Source organism: Grus americana, chromosome 6 (assembly GCF_028858705.1).
Source record: "Grus americana isolate bGruAme1 chromosome 6, bGruAme1.mat, whole genome shotgun sequence".
Classification (NCBI taxonomy): Eukaryota; Metazoa; Chordata; class Aves; order Gruiformes; family Gruidae; genus Grus; species Grus americana.
The window spans coordinates 23,974,521-23,993,868 of NC_072857.1; the positions used below are offsets into that span (position 1 = coordinate 23,974,521).

Sequence of the window (19,348 nt, forward strand, 5' to 3'; positions counted from 1 at the left end):
GTGGTCTTTTCCAGTTATTGCTACTCCAAGTGTTCCTTAGATTAAGCGCAGGTTAAAATATACTCAAAGAGAAATGTCATTTTAAATTGCAGGGATCACTAATATGTACTGAACAGTGCACTTGGAAAACAAATCACATTTTGCATGCATGCACCAGTCTTTAAGCATTCAGGTTGCAAAATATTTATATTTGACACGTCAAATGGGGGAGGAGGGGGAAGGTGTTGGGTTTTTTAAACTTACATAACTTTATTAATATTTTTAAAAATTTTGTTGTAATCAGCTGTTTACATGATCTGGTCCTGAAATCTGAAATCATCTTACAGTATCTGGAGTTGAATTTCAGAACTAGCCTGTTTTGTTTCTAAAGTATGAAAAAAGTCATGAACATTGGGAGAAAATTTATAGCCCTTACTCAAAATAATAAAAGTGTTTCACTTGACTCATTTTTTGTAGTGTAACACTGAACCAAGCTTTATTGTGGCAATAAAAGTAGATGTGAGCCTTAACAAAACAAAAGCATAAAACTTGTTTGTAAGCAATAAATTATTTATGAATTTGTATATTTAATTACATTTTTTAGAAAAGTGAGAATGAGAGGTTTTATCCTAATTGTACAGGCTTCATTGTATGAAATTATATAGATAAGATAATACAATCTTGCACGGATTTTAAAACCTATGCGATGACTGGACAAGAGACATTCACAAATAGCTCTTTTACCTTACTTATTCACAGATGTAAAGGTCCCTCGCAGTGACATCAGGCCACAGTTAACTCTTTGCCCCCTTTTTACGTGTTCGACTTTCAAGAGCAGTGTCCTCAGTTTGTTTTTTCACACTGCCTCTCTCAATAAGCAGGACAGAACAAAGTTTTGACCATTTCTACTCCAAAACTTTCTGCCTCCCACAAATAAACAGACAGGAAACATCTGCTGCTCTTGCTCAGTGGCAGGAGGAACGAAGGGGCTTCTAAGAAATTTGGAGAGCTGCGGAAGAGCTGCATGTTAAGTGAGGCTGAAAACAAAGGCAGTGAGAGGATTAACACTGGGAGGTGACAGTTCACCTCCCTCACTCTGCTCCTGAAGCTGGAGTTCATCCACGATTGCTCTGTATTCCCATTCACTAGTGTTTGGTATCAACATGTACCGAGAGGAAAAACCATAAAATATGCCAGATCCTCCAATCCTCCCACATTTGAAGTATTTCTCATAGCTATTCCTTCCTCCGAGGACTGTTAAGACTTCCAGGGAAGCTAGAAAACACCTCCCGTTCCAAATCTGAGCTGAGCAAATATATAATAGGACATATAAAAAAGCTAATTAGCACAACTGAAAATGATACTATTTTAATCCTTCAGGTAAATACTGGTTGGGGGGGTCATTTTATTTTTAAGGAAGTGTAAGAAGTCCCAAAATAACATTAAGTATTGATATAATTTTAAAAGATGTGTTATTTACAGAAAAGACTTGAATAGCTCCTTTGGAAGCATTTCAAGCTGTTAAATAATTATGTATTGAGGATACATTACATTTACTAAAAACATCTACAAACACACATCGAAAAATTACAACTAAATCCTGTTATCTCAGACGGCAACTTTGGCACAAATCACCCCAGACGGAATGACGGATTTAAGCCAAGAACATAAGGCAGTGGCCTGCGTATGACACCCCTCACAGCCGCAGTCACCCTCCTCACTTCTCACTGGCATGGCAGCACACTGACCAAAAGTCACTTAAAAACGAAGCCCAACGCCACATGCTGGCACCCTTGGCTCAGACCGCTGCCAGACCCCGCCGCCCTCAGCCCCTGCTCACCCTTTCCCTCCTCAGCCCCACAGGCCGCTCGTGCCGCCTCATAAGGGTGAAGGGCGGGAGGGAGCTTGGGACTGTACTGCCCGCCCTACTGCTAGGCTGTGGATCCCCTGCTGCAAGCAGGACCCGGGCCAGCCCTTTGGACTGGTCTCCAAAACAAATAATGTTATTCAAATTGTGCTCTGTGTGTGTGCGTGCCGGCAGAGGCAGACGCAGTGTAGTCATGGCTTGGGAGCCATGTGGAGGCCTGTGGGTCCTCCGCCCAGCATAAGCGTCCCCGCGGGGCCTGGGCCCACGCTGCTGTCACAGGCCTGCTATGGCCTTCTTATATGGCAAGAGAGACGTGGAGACCAGCTCTAACTACAGCAGGAAAACAAAGTTTTTGTGGCTGGGGAACCAGGAAATAACCTTTTTCTCAGACAATAAAGCCAACATGCAAAAGAGCCATGGAGGCAAAGAGGCAAACAACCTTGATTTTGCCACAGGACCAAGCCCCTCTCTCGTACTAGTTTCCAGTCTGGTTCCGAAACCCTGGTATCCCTGTATTTTAAATGAAACAATGGGATTCAGCCCAGACACCGCTCAGCAGCAATCCACAGGTCAATCTTTAATGCATACCTATTTTTCTCCATCGTAAATCACCTTCAATAGTGCACATTGCCAAATACAAGCTTTATTTGTCCTCAAGCAATAATGCATATCTATGGCAAACCTCAGCCTAGCACCTGCTCTCTTGCTGTGTTTATGGTATCTGGTGACTTGGCAGGAGAATTATGACAGGAAAAAGAGGTCCATGAAGCGATAAAGAACCAAAAGGCAGTAAGAACTGCTATGAAAGCATCATGAATGCCAGAAAGCTTTATGCAGCACTCCAATTTTGCCTTCTGTCCCCCTTTCTTCTCTTTATCACCTCTTGTCTGACCCATCTACAGCCCCTTGAACAGCTGCATTCACACTGGCCTGCAACCTGGACCCCAGAGGGTTTCAGTGGGGAGACCAGGGATTAGAACCCATAAATTGTATCAACTCTTACTGTTGTGCGTCTCCACACCCTTCTGCAGCCCTGCTCCAAGTCACTTCTCCCAACCCATCTGTTCCTACTTCTTTCCCACCATCCTCGCTTTGTTCTCATGCTCACAAGTCTTCCTCCCAGCCCATAAGCTGTGCCGCAAGAGCGCTGTTTTATTAACTGCTTGTTCAGGGTCTGCTACTAACAAGCTGCTTGATACCAGCTCACTTCAGCTCTTCTCACCCACTCCCCAGTGCTGCTCTTGAAAAATATGGCGAAGCGCTGCCATACAGCCCTGTATCTGCTCCAAACCACAACTGAACGTTAAATACTTCTTTATGTACAGCTGTAGCAGAAGTCCCAACAGGGATCCAAGGTTTACATAGTAAGGGGTACAGCTATGCAAGATTAGCTTGTGCTCAACACCTCCAAAACAGGTAGAGTGTGACCAGAAATGGCAGGAGCCAGGAGGAGTGGAAGGGCTGGTCCCAGAGCAGGTCGCAGCCAAGCTAACAATACAAGACATGACTTCTTCCCTTTCAGGAGCCATTGTTTTCACCACTAAACCTTCCAGCAGTACCATTTGTAGTAGACTAGTAGACTAGAACCAAACTAATACCAGGGAAAATCACAGAACACAAAAAAAAGTCTCCAAAACCCACAGTGAGCAGAAGCAATAGGACTACCTTCCCTGTGTACTGATAATGACTCATGCCATGGCCTAGACAGAAAGGATAGAAATCAGCAATTTAAGCAGTAAATGTAGATCAGTCCCATCAGAAACATCATCATGATGTCTCCACCGTGGGTGAACATATGCACAGAATCCCAGTGATTTTCTCTGCAAACGTCTACTATGGTGTCATTTCTTAACACAGCAGCAATGGTTACTTGCAACATAATGGAGTAGACTGTTATTCTCCTAAGTGTTTGTCAAATCAAAACACTACCCAATGGAGGAAAAAAAATCCAGTTAGGAAGCATCTGTGATGAAGTAGCCATTTGTGGATTTTGTGCATAAATTATGAATAAAATTCTATGAATACCTTGCATAGGGGAGTAAGTTCTACAGAAACAGAAGGGAGAATTTAAGAACGCGGCTGCGTTGGTGGCCCAGCATATGTGAAAGTCGGAGATTCCTTTGGATAATGTAAGATTTCAGTGGTATTTTGTCCATGCCTGGAACCCGGCTCAACTATCTCTTTGATGGTCCTTTTCTTGTCAGGGGCCAAGAGGTCCTTACTTGAAAGATCTTTCTGGAGAAAGGTGTGGTTTATATGATACCACTTATCAACTAATCATTGGTGCTTGAAAATTACTATAGTGATCTAGCACCCTATAATCCTTGCAAAAATAGTGCTCTTCAAGTAGTTTTGTGAAAAGTGCAAATGTTTTAAGATACATAGAGAAGTAAATCTTGTAGGCCCAAGATTTGAGCTTTCAGAGGAAACAGGAAAGCTGTGTGCAAATAATAAATAGTTGCAAATCTTGCTTTGGAACCTTTTCCTGATGGTGTCCATCTGATGTCGAGTTCAAAATCTGTGCAACTGGGCTTTCAACTAAAGAGAAAGCACAGCGAGGGAGGGAAGGTTATTTCCTTGCAGATCATTTTCAGAGCATTCTTCTGCCAACTTAGCAATGATAGGGCTTGAGAACGTGTACCAACTTGTCCAGACAGGAGCTTGGTCACTGTCAAGATGTGAAAGTGAGCTCTGGAGTTATGTGGGGACTGTCTGGTTTGAAATGGCTTTTCTTTTCGTACTTTCAAGATTAAAGAAGGAAACATATGTAGAACCTCATGTATAAAACGTTTCCTATCAATACCATCTTTTAGAAACTAGAGCACAAAACAACCTGATGCAAACCACCAACACTCCACTGGTGTGGAAAATGGATGCACTTCCTCTCTGGTAGAAACAGTAAGGGTAGCACAGGGCCTTTCTCTGCTGGGCGATCAGAGAAGAGCCATGTATTATTACTTTGCAGACTTTGTTTTATGTTTTCATTAATTTGAAAATATGCAAACCTTAAACTTTCTTTGTAGGGGCAATTTTAGGTCCCAATCACCACCAAACTATGGGATTTACTACACATAGTTTGTAGCTAGCTGTGACTGTCAGAGACAGCAGAGACTTACCACTGAAGTGATGGATAGGTTTCCGCTGGCAGGAACATTTCTGGCTTCTGGCTGAAAATGAAGAATCTTCAAATAACCTATTACCTCCCCACATACGCATACACAGAAAATTTATACAACACGGTACATGATGTATCGTGTACCTCAGAATTAAATTATGTACACATTTCATAAATAGTTATTTTCCAAGCACAGAGGCTGAGACACTGTGCACAAGAGGCATGCAGCACAATTCTAAGCAAAGGGACTACTCGTATTTTTGCACTGCAGCAAAACCCAAAAATCACAAGAGCTTTTTACTCTTACCTTTTTTTTTTTTTTTGGACTTCTCAGGAATTGGACCGACATCTCTGGAGAAGAGAGGTGTAAGGCTCCTGTAGACCACTGTTTCACTGCCAGAAAGAGGTGTGGTCACAGGGTCTTGTGATAAATTACTGATTTGGAGCAATACTTGAGACTGCATAAAGCACCTACACATCTGACTAAGATTCCAGCAGATGTCCTACAGACACAGATTATAGGAAAGACGTACCAGAATCCACTGAAGTAGTAATGAATGGCAATTCTGGAGCATCAAATGGAGGTGGTCTTTTTATAGAAAATATCATCTGCGAGATAAGATCTGAGTCAGCCATGTCAGCTGCTTCTGCCCTGTTCTGGTGTTAATGGTAAAAAGCTGGAGGAAAGACAGCCAGCTACTCATTAGTTCTTTACTTAAAGGGACTAAGAACCATCTGACAGGTGACTATTAGCTCCATTCCTTCATTCCCTGACACCCAGAACAACTTGTTAGAGAACGTATCAGAGCTTTCCTGAAGCCACTGGAAAGGCTTATCTTCCAACATCTCAAAATGCCTCAAATCAAAGCCTGCTATTTCTTGTTCCAACAAGCCAGAACAGCAGCTCTGTGGAGTCCCTTCCCAGAGTGAAATCTGAATCCTCAAACCAGAAATCCTGCTCCTCACAACTGTTTCAGTGATTATATCATTCTCCTTAGTCATACCGCCCCTTGACCTGGTAAGTAGCAATGATTAAAACCTCTTGTTCTCTGCAAGAATCGGTAGTAGTTTGTAACTTGCAAGGATCAAGCCATTAGTTCATTCAGGAATGATCCCAAGAACACTTAAATTATAGCAAGTGTACATACAGGCCTTGTACTTACTGAAAATAAGTACCCTGACTGCTGAAATTGATACAGGGGCCGCTCTCAAGCTCATGCTCTCTTGCAGAACCAGTTGCAAAGTCATCTTAATTAGTGATTACATCAGACTGCAAGAGATACAAACCATCCAAGGATCTAAAGGCTACTGTACCAAGAAACTATACAAGCGAGGAAGCCTGACGTGAAAATAAGTATGTAAAATGCTACAGATCATACCAATACGAAGCAAGAAGTGCACCAAGCAACCATCATCAGGAACCCATGAAGAACCAATTAACAGAGAAACTCAGAAAGCCGTCTACAGAGCGCACAATTTTGTCTTGCTATTGTGTGAGCTGCTAGAGTGACCAGGAAAGCAAGTCACGAGGTAGCAACAATCCTATACATACCAAAGATCTTACACTTGGGCTCATGGACCTTTGCCCTGGAGGTTAGCAGAGATCTTTCAAAAATCACTACCACGCAACACGTGAAGACACGCAGCAGCATTCTCAAGTAACACAAACACTACGGCAGACAGCCCTGAGGCTGCAGGCTTTCCTTCAGACTTTTCCCTACACATTGCCAGTTACTTTCTTCCAAAACTTCTACCTTCTGAAGCTTCTTAACAACAAAATATCCTTTTGAAAAATTGTGCCACCTAAACATTAATTAATTAACCACTTGATGTACTGAGCATTAAAGTTCTGAGAAATGAAGCAAATCTCATCTTCAGCAATGAGGCATCAAAACCCTTGGCACCAAAACACCTTTAGATGCACATCAGTGAAATTGTTATGCCATAAACCTGTTATATAGAAAAAGCAGTTTCGTTAAGAAAGTAACCCTCTTCCCTCCCTCTTAAAACAATGCACTAATATAGCTACCAATGGCTGGAGAGATGAGAAACAGAACCTTAGTATTACAAATGGAAATAATTTACATGAACATACCCTGTGAAGCAAACCAGCTTTTGGAAACAATGCCCACTCACCCGTTGGAAGGAAGTGGATTCAGAGTATGTTAAAATATTGACAACATTTGTGGAATGATGCAAGTCTAAGCACAATTGTCTTCTCTCCCAAGCTGCTGCTCTTTTGCCTTCCCAACCACTTTCACTCTCTTATTTTGTTAAATAGAAGATTAAGCTGATAGCGAATTAACTCCCTTTTCTCTGTTCCTGTCAGTTTCTGTTGCTCTGAATCTCAAAATATTTGCATTACATTTTTTCCCATTAAACTGCAAATGCAGAAAATCTTCCTTTCATGATTTTCCCATTCTCTTTTCTAGGCTGAACTCCACCTGGTTTATCCTAAATTATCCTGGTCTGTCTTCTGGCCATCTGATACTCCAAGACTTCAGACTTCACAAATAAAAGTTTTTAACTTTTATTATAGCATCACATACAATCATCACTCTCTTTAATCTCACAGTTCTCACTGGTCTTTCTTACTCCATCTAAAACTATCACCTCACTCTTCCAGTCATATTTTCTAAGCTCACAGCTTTTTCCCTCTTGTACTTAGTACTTTTTCCTATGCTTTAAGCAAAAGGCCATTATCCCTTTTAGCCACAGTTCCCTATCAAGACTGCCTGTACTGCGGCATTAAGTGTCAGGGGACTTATATCCTATAGAATATAAAAATAAAGTTGCATTTATTTCCTGTTTCCTTCATGCCCTGCTCAGCATAAGGTCAAAACAGTTACACTGCACCAACATAGTATATAGTACATGCATGTCCATCCACATACAGATGGGTTGTTTTTTTTTTTGAGAGCAAGGAGGTGGTGTATTACCATCTCCTCACCCATAAGGAAAGGAAACACTATTTCGACTTCCCACCATCTAGTGCAAAATAATAAAACATCTCAGGCTATCAAGACGTATTATGAAATTACACCTTGTTAGTTAACAAGAAGTACAGTAAACTCAAGTCAAAAGAAAAAAAAAATAGTGTTTTATTAACTACCACACTGTTATAATACACTTTAAACGTACAATAAGGTAGCCTTTAAATTTGAGGTGGTTTTAAGAATAACAAATGAACAGATTTCCAAATGTTTGTAAATAGGTGAACTGCAGTAATTATTGTACATTTTTTGAAAATGGTATAGCACTTACAGACTGGCTATATAACTTCATTTTGTACATTTTTCTATAATTGAAAATATAAACAGTAATTAAAAAATAAAAAGAAAATTCAGCATAATAAAAAACATATATGTTTATCAGTTAAATGTACTGGATACATACAATTTTTAAGGGAAGAAGCAAAAAAGGAAAGATGGCTGATATTTAAATGCAGATTGACTAACCAAAAACTAAACAACAAACAAATAAAAACCTCATAAAACCCCTAGTTCACTATGACTATATCCATATGTTTGGGAGTACTGTCAATATGGAAGTGATTTTTCTGTTGTATTTGCATATGTTATATTTTATTGGTAATTTACATGATGGCTTTTAAGGCCCTGGCAGACAGATGTTTTTTGAAAAAAGATTTGATAAAAATCACTGCTGAGACGCAATACACCTTATTTTTGGTCCTCCAATGTTCAAAAGAAGGGATATACTTCACTATAGCGTTTGCCTTACCACCCAAATGCCTCAACCTATACATATTTTTTTTTTTTTAACATTTTAAGCTTCTTAAACATTGGTTATATTGCCCACCTTGGTTATTGAAAGAATATTAACAAGACATCATTTTGGCAAATTAAATCTTAAACATGGCTTTTCAATAGGATTTAAAAGGTGACTATCCCTAGAGTTCCATGTTAAAATGTAGTTTTCAAAATCTTACAAGAGTAATGCTTAAAATATTGTACATAGTTAACCTAATTAAAATAATTAGCTTCAAAATGACAAGTTGATGAGCTAAGTAAAGCCTACACTATGTAACATTTGCTTGGAAACTTGATTTGTCAGTTATGCATAATAAAAATTCCAGTCATCAAGAAAATTACAAAATTTCTTTTATCATAACATGATTTCTTTTCACCCATCAACTTCTTTTATCTTACAATAGATAAATACCAACATGTTCTCATTTTTTTTACACTAAACCACACAGGATTGATGCATTTGGTTAGACTACCATTTCCATCGTTAAATTCTTTTTTTTTTTTTTAATATAACTTGGTAAAATTTCATCTCTTCTAGATTCCAAAAGTACCTACAAAACCCATGCAATTTTACCATTTTAATATACTATGGAATATCATACAAAGTAAGGCATTTCAGTGTCATGTATAACCAAGTTACTGTCAATCCAAAAATTTTTGCACATCAATAAAAAGATATCTAAGAACTTAGGAACAATATTCTTCTCACTACTGTATAAAAATAACCACAATTAATAGGTATCTTGTGTAATATTTACTCCATTGTCTCGTTTCCCGAAACTGTGACAAGCTGTAAAGGTATTTCAGTGTTGGTAAGAATATCCTGATTGCTGGTGCCAGATGTATTAACAGTTCCTATTCCTGAAACAGAACCTTGTTGAATATTTGCAAGGATAAGTGTTGTTCCTCCTGCAGTAATCAAAGTATCATCAGGTGTTGCTTCTACTGATGCCAGCACTGTACTGCTAGAGTGAATACCTTTTTTATTCTGATGTGTTTTAATGTGTTTGGCAAGATGGTCACTTCTCATAAAGCGTTTTGAACATTCTGGACAGACAAATTTCTTCTCACCTGTCAAAGAAGGTAAGAAAAAAAAATGTTTTCAAGAACATTAAAAATATCACATGTACAACAAAAACTGGGATAACTTACTGCCTTTAAGAGTCAGAATTCTAACAACTCTATACTGAAGAAAAAAAACAATCCAACATGACAAACTTTTGTGTTAAAAGTCTAGACATCTATACAAATCCTGTAAAAGAATTTATTCATTTTTCTGTGTCTCACTGAGTTTGGGGAGATCCTTCAGGCAAGCTAAAGAACATTGCCATCTCATATCCTCAGGCTGCTACATTTCACTGCAATTATTACCAATAAATAACTTTTAAGAGGAGAACAAAACCTGCCAAATGATGGACAGGGAAGACTATATGAGCTCCTGCAGAATCACACTTGAGACTGACAGACAAGATCACAGGGTAATTCAGGTCTGAAGGGACCTCTGGAGGTCTCTAGTCTGATCTCTCTCTAAGCAGGGTCAGCTACAAGGTCAGACCTGGTTGCTCAGGAATTTACCCAGTTTGGGCTTCAAAACCTTTAAGGATGGAGACTGCAGAAACTCTCTGGGCATCCTGTTCCAGTGCCTGGCTGTCCTCACGATGAAAAAGTTTTAATTTATATCTGGTCTGAAGCTCTCTTGTTTCAACTTTTGTCTGTTGTCTTTCATCCTCCCACCAATGGAAAGTCTGTCTCTGTCTTCTTAATGGTGGCCTTGCAGGTACTAGAAGGTTGCTATTAAGCTCCCCCCGCCCTTACTCTTGTCTTTGTGCAGCTGAATAAGCCCAGTTCCTACAGCCTCTCCTCATAAGGCAAACGCTCCAGCTTCCTGATCATCTTGGTCACCCTTTAGTGAACTCAGTCCTATTGATCAATGTCTGTCTTAAATTGGGGGCTGAAAACTAGATGCAATACTCTAGACGCAGACTAACCAGTGCTGAGAAGAAGGGGATAACCTCTTCCCTAGCACTAGTGTCTCTGCTTCTGTTGATACAGCCCTGGCCATCTTTGCTGCTGGCTCTTGCTCACATTTGGTTGTCTACCAAGACTCCCAGGTACTTTTCAGTAGAGCTACTTCCCAACTAGCCAGTGCTTAGCATGTGTTACTGCAAGGGTTAACTCCATCCCAGCTGCAGTACTTTGTGTTTATCCTTGCTGAATTTCATAAGGTTCCTGTCAGCCCATTCCTTCAGACTCAAGCCCTCTGAGTAGCAGCCTTGCCCTCTAATGCATTGACGGGTCACCCCAGTTTGGTGTCATCCACAAACGCAACAAGCGTGCACTCTGTTGCCTCCTCCAGGTCAGTGATAAAGATGTTAAACAGGTCAAAGGATAGATCCCTGCAGTTCTCTACTTTTTATTGGTATGCAGGTACCCTAGGAGCCATTAACCATACCCTCTGAGCTGGATGATTCAACTGGCCTCTTATTTTTAAACCCATCTGGCTGGCTGTCCAGACAGACTGTAACATCCCAGTTTGGATTTAAGCATCCAACATGTCTAACAAAAATACACCATTAGGTACAAAACATGAAATATTTTTCATAGACATTGCAAAGACAGTTTTCTAAGCAATGTAAATGCTGATAAGCACATAAATTATTTATCTATTGTCATTGAGTTTTTCAAATAGTCTAATTTTAAAAGATAAGCATCCTCTAGGATGTAATTATGGATTCCGTTTGTAGGAAAGTAGGTAATACAGACAATAGATTTGAAACAAACTGCTCCTTGAAAAGGTGGAAGAGTTAGACTAATTTCTTTTCTTTGTATTAGACAAAATGAACCTGGAGTCCCTAATGGATGATCTCACCATGAAATTAGAAGATGTAGAGTGATGCACCACCACATGTTGTTCCTTGATTTTGTGAATGGCATCTAAACTCTTGGACATGTAGCCCTCCATTTTTATTTTTCTTTTTAAAATAAGAGAAAATTATTGAAGTTTTAAGCTGGAACAACAGTTCTAATGTGGTTCAAACAAATGAAATGCATTGCAGAACCTGAATCAAATTATTCTGATTAAGCTATGCTAAATATTATCTTAAATATCAGTTCTGAATCAAAAAAGGTAGCTGTTTTTCCTCCTCAGACCTACTAAAGAAACCCAAGTATATACTTAGCTCTAAGTATTAGCTGATTTTAGAAAAGTCACACTATGTGAAAATAAATCCTATAAAAAGATCTGTTCTCCTCTTAAAAGTCATTTATCCAAGCCCTCACATGACACGTCTTTAGTTAAATGCACCCGAATCAAAGACTGAAAACCTGTGTGCGTTCTTCGGTGTCGCTGAAGCTCATCGCTGCGAGTGAACCTTTTGCCACAGAACATCCAAGTACAAACAAATGGACGCTCTCCAGAATGCCAGCGGAGATGAGCTCTCAGATGTGAGGTTTTGCCATATACTTTGCCACACCCTGGTATGTGACAAATGTGTTGCTTCTTTTTTCCCAAGTTGGAGCCTCTGTTAAAAAAAAAAAAAAAAAAAAAAAGTTTTTCATTCAAATACATTCCTCCTAAATACTGGTCATACATGTAAGTGATGTTACATACACCAACAGATCTGCAAACGAACCTGAGCAGCTTCCCATTTTTGTTTCAAATACAATCAGAGTCCAGTACACTCCCTAAGAAGCTGGAACTAAATTCTGTAATGCTATCCCGATTCTGCAACAAACTATAAATTCAACAGCATGCAAAATTTAAATGTTGGAAGTGTAATCTTTAGCAAGCATACATGTATATAAAGTTGGAAATACTGTCATTATGGCAGTTTGTACTACTTTGATGCTGAACTGCCCATATTTTAAATTTCTCCCAGTTTCAGTTTTTACCATACCAAAGACAGTTTTGGCAAAGAAAAACACAAATGACTGCAATTGCCAAAACGGAAACTGGAGATTTTGGCAACTGGGAAGAGAACAGATGGGACTTTTGGCATCTTGGGGAAACCTGAGAAGCAGTTTGGGGTTGGAGGACAAGTATACTAACCCAACTATTTCCACTAAAAGGAGTGGCAGTGAAACAGCTGATCTTGCTGACATTTTAATTAATTTATTGGTATTTCAGAAAAGAAAAAAAAAATCCATCAAAATGAACACATAATTCACAGATAGTATAATCCAGACTACTGAGCTTGATGCCTATTTTAAGATGCCACCTCACTGAAATGGTAGGTGATTGATTCAGGGGAAGCACCTAACACAAAAGCCTGTTTTTTAATTTTTTTTCTTTAAATAAAATCTTATCTCAGAGAGAGATAAGAGCCTCTGAAGACCCAGAGAAAGAGATCAGTCTGGCCAGCACAGGGCATCATGATTGATTTTAGCCAATTTAAGTGTTTGCTGCTGCTGAAAGGGGCACTCCAGGGAATAGATCTGGCTGACAATGCAGCTATATGAATGGTAAATGCTGGTACAAGGGAGGAGATTGGAAAATGCAGCCAAGCATCAGGCCACCTTATTCATCAGCACTGTTAACTTAGAACAGCTTAAGTGGATTCTGAAATCACAGTCTTGGGCACTCCATCCTACATGACTGATTATACAATTTTCAGTTGCCTCCTCAGGGCAATTTTTTTCCTTAAATTGGGTGCTCAGCTTCTGCTTTACAGTCCAGTGGCTGAAAGATTTGCCAAGCAACTATTAGACCTAGATTCTCATCCTTGCATTCAGAACAATTCTGTTTTACATCTAATGAGGATTGAGAGTAAAATGCATACACACTTTAAGGAGCTAGCAACTGGAGCAAGCATTTCTGAACAGGCACGGAAATTAACTCACTCTAGAAACTCACAGCATTTAAAGGGAAATCCAACCTAAGCACATACGCACTTAAAAAATTCCAGACAGTCCAGAAAAGTAAAGAGATAAAATCCAATTAAGTCCTAGAAAATGTTTCTAAGAAGTCTCGATATACAGCGATCTTCATACTGCTTCATTAGTAATTTTGTCTCAGAAGAAAAAACTATCACTTTTACATACTAATTATTTGTCATGACAACATAGGTTTTGACTTCAGAACAAGTTCAATGGCAGCAGAAGTAGAGAGTCCAAAAGGCTTTTGACCCTGCTGTGGTAGCAGTTAACTCATATGAGCCTATGGATGTGGTAACAGAAGAGATTCTGCTTATCTTATTTTGGTTCTATTGCCACCCCTCAATCCTTAGCCTCACAGAAAGTTCACCTGCCTGTTTTATCCAGCTTGTTGATAAATTTAATGCAAAAAACTCTCTGGCATCTGACCTGACACCGTAAGCTCTTCCATCATTGTTAGTCTTGGCAAGAATACTTTTGACTTAATTTTCCTTTTTCAAATGTCCAAAAAGAAGATAACTTCCTTGGACCAGGACAAATGTTGCCTTTTTTACATCTCCTACCTCAGGTAGGAGAGACGTCAGGTTCACCCTCTTCCATGGCCTTCCCTCAAGCCAAGATGAAACTTAACTGTAATGTCAGGCATTTAACTTTGTACTATGCCACCTACACAAAAGCTCAATATTCACCAGTTTTCAACGTTCTGCCAATCTCAAAGGCATTTAGCAAAATCTCTTTAGATTGCCCCCTTTCTTTTCTAATTTCTCAGCCTCTGCAGATGGCTAGGCCAGCACACAAAACTCACTCTACCTGTAACAGTTCCAGCAGATTTCATCTACCAGCCCAAAAGACCCAGCTCCCTGGACTCCAAGGAAGACATTTTCTGTATTGCTCCTTTTGCCTTACTGCAACCAGTTGCACAGTTCTCAGGCTCTACGTTCACCTTCATCTAATGATTCAGTTCTAGACAGCTCTTCTTCAGGTCCTCTTGTTTGGTGGCTCAAGGCACACAGCAATTGCGGTGCAAGGCAAAGGAACACCCATGGCTCTTCTCCGTTATACAGTCTTGGTAACTGAAAGAATTCTCCACAGGATCCCGCTATCCTGTGTCTTTAATTGCCTGTCCAACTCCACATAACCCTAAGAAGTGCTCAGCCTGTGTTTATTATAACAAAATGTATTTCTGCATTTGAGAATATATTACTGTATATAGAATATTTTTTGTATTTGGTATTTCATCCTCATGCCTTCTCCAAATATAGTATAGTCTTCCCCTTCACAATAATCAGTACAAATATTATGTAACTTTGTATGATACAGTACATAAATGTGACACAAATGACATGAAATCACATCAAAATTCCCTTAGAATAATTTTAAGATTCTTAAGTCAATCATTTGAAGTTGCTTAATTGCCTCTTTAGTCTAGACTGAAGGAAACCAAGGTTCAACTCACGGTCAGCTTACTGTGCATAGGTGGTGTAGTATACGTAATTCTAAGCACTCCACCTAAATGGTGACAGAATTCCTTAATGGACTACAAAGTTTACAGAGAGGGGAAAGTTAGGGATCCACAGAATGAAATCTGCAAGACTACCATGAATGAGTAATCAAGTGTATTTATCCTACACAGCTTCATATAGGCATCTGCATGTTTGCTTCACGTGTGCTCTAAACTGACTGGGTATGAGCCAAATTCTGTCTGGATGCTTTGCAGCTGTGACAGTCTGGCACTATGCCCTAACACGTCATGCTAAGAGGCCTTTCTTGCTGCACTGGCCAATAACCATCATCACTGAGTAAAAGGATAGGACTCAGGCATGCTCCTTGACTGGAGTCTTCAAATCAATTAATATTTAAGTATTTTCATAGTACAGTTTAGCTTTATAAAAATTGGAAACCATGTTTCTCAGTAACCATGCAGAATGCAACAGTTTCAGCAGGAGACATCTTCATCCACTGAAAAACTGGACTTTCAGTCCAGCAGTACTTCCAGGAGGAACATCAAGTATTTCAAGGGTAAAACATACACTTGCTACTTATTTTAAGGATGTGTATATTAGAGTTACATACCTGAAGCAGTACTTCAGAAGCACCGATCCTCTATAGATCCAGACAGTAGTAGCTACATCTCAATGCAATCCCAGATGTAATTGAGAGGAGCGTGAAATCTCCGGATGCAACTGAGAGGAGGGTGAACTTTCCATCTAACTTCAGACACCCTAACTAGAAGCCTCATACAGTCTGTCTGGGATCAGAGTCATCCTTTGAGGTACATCCCTCTTATCTCTCTCTCTCTCCCCCCCTCCCCCCCCACTTCCTTATCCCCCATTTACTATATAAGCTTGAGGCTATAAGGTTTTAATTTACGCACCTAATACATCATCCTCTTCGTTTCCTACCTACCCCCTGCCAAGTAAGGTAAAGATAATACTGGCTTCCTACGTCACAGGACTGGTACAAATAGAAATCCTTTGAAGACTGCAATGTAGTCTAATTCTGTATCGAGAGTAAAAACAAAACAACAAAAGCCAACAACAAAGAACAGAAAAAAACCCTCAACTCCCCTTTGCATCCAGAAAACAGAAAAGAAATGCCAAAACTAAGGCTACACAAAGATGAAATTATGATAAAGTCTGCATATGTGAAGCCATGTACTATCTTTTCCTACTCCATTCAGTGCATAGGAGTGATAGTATTCATTGAGTGAAATGCTATTCAGCTTTTTCATACTGTTTTCATGCACTTTTCTTGTCTTACATATTATTTAAGTACTATCTTAAATACAGAATTATTCATTCCCCAAGGTTTTTTTTTTCCTCATGGGCACTCACAACACTCACAGTGTCTAAGCAATTCACAAACATTAATGAATTTATCATCTTGCAACACTCCTGTGTAGTGAACTTGAACTAGTACAATCATTTCATACATCCAAGTATGAGACAAAGAGATTAAGGCCGAAACTGTCCAACACCCACCAGTTTGAGGTGTCAAGTTCAATACAGCAGAAGCATATTTTCTTAGAGTGCTGTAGATGTTCACAATTCAGCTCAATCAACTTCTTTACAGGAATGAACTCAGTACTTCTGCAGTGGAAAAGGTGGGGGGGACAAACACCTCCAAAGCCCTGTTGCTGCAGTCCCGTATCTCATTCCCTAAATGCCTTCCACTTTCTGCAATAAGTGAAGCAGGTGCTAATCATTACAGAGCCCTGATTCACCCCCCCCATGCATCATCCATCCCATCCATTGAATGACACTGGGGGTCATACGAAAAAAATAGTATGCAGCCATGTAATTAGAAACCAAATGATAATGCATATGCACAAGGGATTAAAGTTGCCCAGGATAGCTTAACTTCAACATTTGCCAACTTCCACGTTTTCAATTTTGCAATTTTAACATCATTTTAAGAACTGTGAATGCTATCTGAAGAAATTTATAAAAACAAATGTCCTATTACCTGAAACTCCACAAGTCATCAGCAGAGTTGAAAGACAGATCAAAACTCAGAATTACAGCACTACAGATAAACAAGTAATGTAGCAGCTATGGAACATGATCAACATGTATCAGTGGGAGAAAGAAAATACTCCTCCAAGTGGGCTTACTTTTTGCTCAACTCTGAACGAATTCTACATTCTGGTGGGAAAGTTGCTCTAGCAACTGTAGGCACTTTCACTCTTTTCTGTTTCCCCACTATTGTCTCCTTCATTACCCTGTTTCTATTCCAGTCCTAATTCTTCCTGACTTCCTGTCCTACTTTTCCTACTTACTTTGTGTATTTGATGTGTCCAGTTGTTCCTTTACAGTGGATTTCAGATTCTCACCCACCTAAACTCTGTCCTAGCTCTTCTCTCAACTCCTTCCCAAATTCCCATATCTGAGTTTCAGGTAGACTACACCCTTCTCCAGACTTCATCAAAATCACCTCTCAAAAAGATTCTCTCTTGGGCTTCGACTTTAAAATTTGGTGTTACAGCAACTCCACTTAGGAGGAAGAGGATTTTAAAGTGAAGATGTCTCTACATTAAAGCCACTGTAGTTTGGAATAGAGCACAAGGAAGATGTAACGTGTGCAATCTCTATGTTTCCTAAGAGTACAGCCAGTGCAAATCACATTTGCAGAGTTTTCTCCTAGATGGAAGCAAATCTCAACCCAGGGTATACTTTGGGCAGATCTTCATGGCAGAGCCAAGGTTCACCAAGAACTTAGAAATCTGTGTCGGGTTTCAGTGAACTACACATAGGAATTTAACAAGAGGAAGCTGATGGACAAAGATGCTATATAACTTTAACTGCAGATTAGCTTAATTTGTGATGTAAATGTATGAAAGTGTTTTTTGTCTTAAACACTTAATATTTATTTGGCATGGCTGCCTAAGATACTACCTCTCTGTGCTTGCAAAGAAGGTTATCTAGAATATACAGCAAAAACCCACATGAGACTTGTAAATATGTCTATGAATGCACATATTCAGACATAGGACACTGATAGGTTCTTTAAAGAGAACTCAGTAATTTACACTATAGATCTCACAGAAATAAGACTTCCATTTTAGAGAAGAAACTACTATCAAAATGGACAAATTTTAGCATGCTTGAAAGAAGCCCCAGCACAATTATATCAAGCATAAACACATCTAAACATTTTCACTTGTAAAAGGCAAGCCTGTTATCCACACTTTCTCTCTTATATCCGTAATTGACATGTTTAAAAGGAAGTGGTTTGGAATAGAATAAAATCTTTATAATAACAAAAAGCTGAAGAATACTTTCATGAGATGTAGAATAATAAAACATGGCTTCCTATGCAGCTCTGAAGTTTTATACTAATTGGAACTCGGTACCTCTTTGTTAGCCAAATCTCCACTAACTTTGACTGAAAACAACCAGCCAATTCAAAATTTGGCATTTAGAGTTATTATACAAACCTTGTTTTTCTTAGGAAACCAGTGAATAAGAAAACCAGGATAACTGTATTTTTGTAACACTCTAAAGCAATCAAACTGTGGGGAAAAAAATGCTCAATCAGTGAGGAAATGCAGGAACACAGGATTTAATCAAGTCCTTGACATACGATAGGAAGCCAATCACGGATGTGCATATTCCAAAATATTTCATTTTCATATTATTTAGGGCAATCTATCGCCCTCACTTGTACTAGGTGGCATCTAACTCCAGATTTTTCCAATTAATCTCAATCGAGTAACTCAGAGAGGATGGAATAATCTGCCCATCCATCTGCAAACCCAGAAATAAAAGTGGCAGCCCTTTATTACATAAGCTTTTTTGCATAAGCCTCTAGGTTTTTTCTCACTGCAGACAACTGCTATTAACTAAGGCTCCTTTTTTCCTCAGTCATTGTTTGTTTTCATCATGATGTACATTCTATGACACTGAACGTTACATACCTTCCACCACCTTCTTTGCAGTTGGGACATGTGCAAGCTACTCGTCGCAGTCTTTTTCCCTCTTGATGTGGTTGGTCCCCTTCCTCATCTACCACCTGTACTCTCAAATGTGTTAGATCATTGGTATTCAGTGTAGAATCACCACTGAGCTGCCACTCTTCTGGATCAGGCTCCTCTTCTTTAATCCTAATATCTGAGGAAAAGAACAAACACAGATCCATAAGTAGCCCATTAAATACAGAGAAGGAAACCATAATGATCAAATCTTCTTGCTGTTGAGAGCACTATGTCAGTCAAAAGTCAACATCCTTTAGTGCATACTGACATTG

General features: G+C 39.3%; 1 protein-coding gene across 4 annotated transcripts in view; it reads right to left on the reverse strand.

Annotated features, from left to right (window-relative positions):
* Nucleotides 1–8,038: 8,038 nt before the first annotated feature.
* SP3 (Sp3 transcription factor) overlaps nucleotides 8,039–19,348 on the reverse strand; it is a 38,583-nt gene continuing 27,273 nt past the window's right edge. For 2 of the 4 annotated variants that reach the window (XM_054829177.1, XM_054829176.1), the window contains 3 exons: nucleotides 19,020–19,212; nucleotides 12,056–12,252; nucleotides 8,039–9,802 (listed from right to left, as the gene is read on the reverse strand). In XM_054829177.1, the coding sequence (XP_054685152.1) occupies nucleotides 9,486–9,802; nucleotides 12,056–12,252; nucleotides 19,020–19,212 (707 nt within the window). In that variant the 3' untranslated portion in view covers nucleotides 8,039–9,485. Of the gene's footprint in view, nucleotides 9,803–12,055; nucleotides 12,253–15,676; nucleotides 17,645–18,539; nucleotides 18,615–19,019; nucleotides 19,213–19,348 lie in introns of those variants that run through there. The other 2 variants (XR_008577540.1, XR_008577541.1) reach the window with 2 other exon arrangements.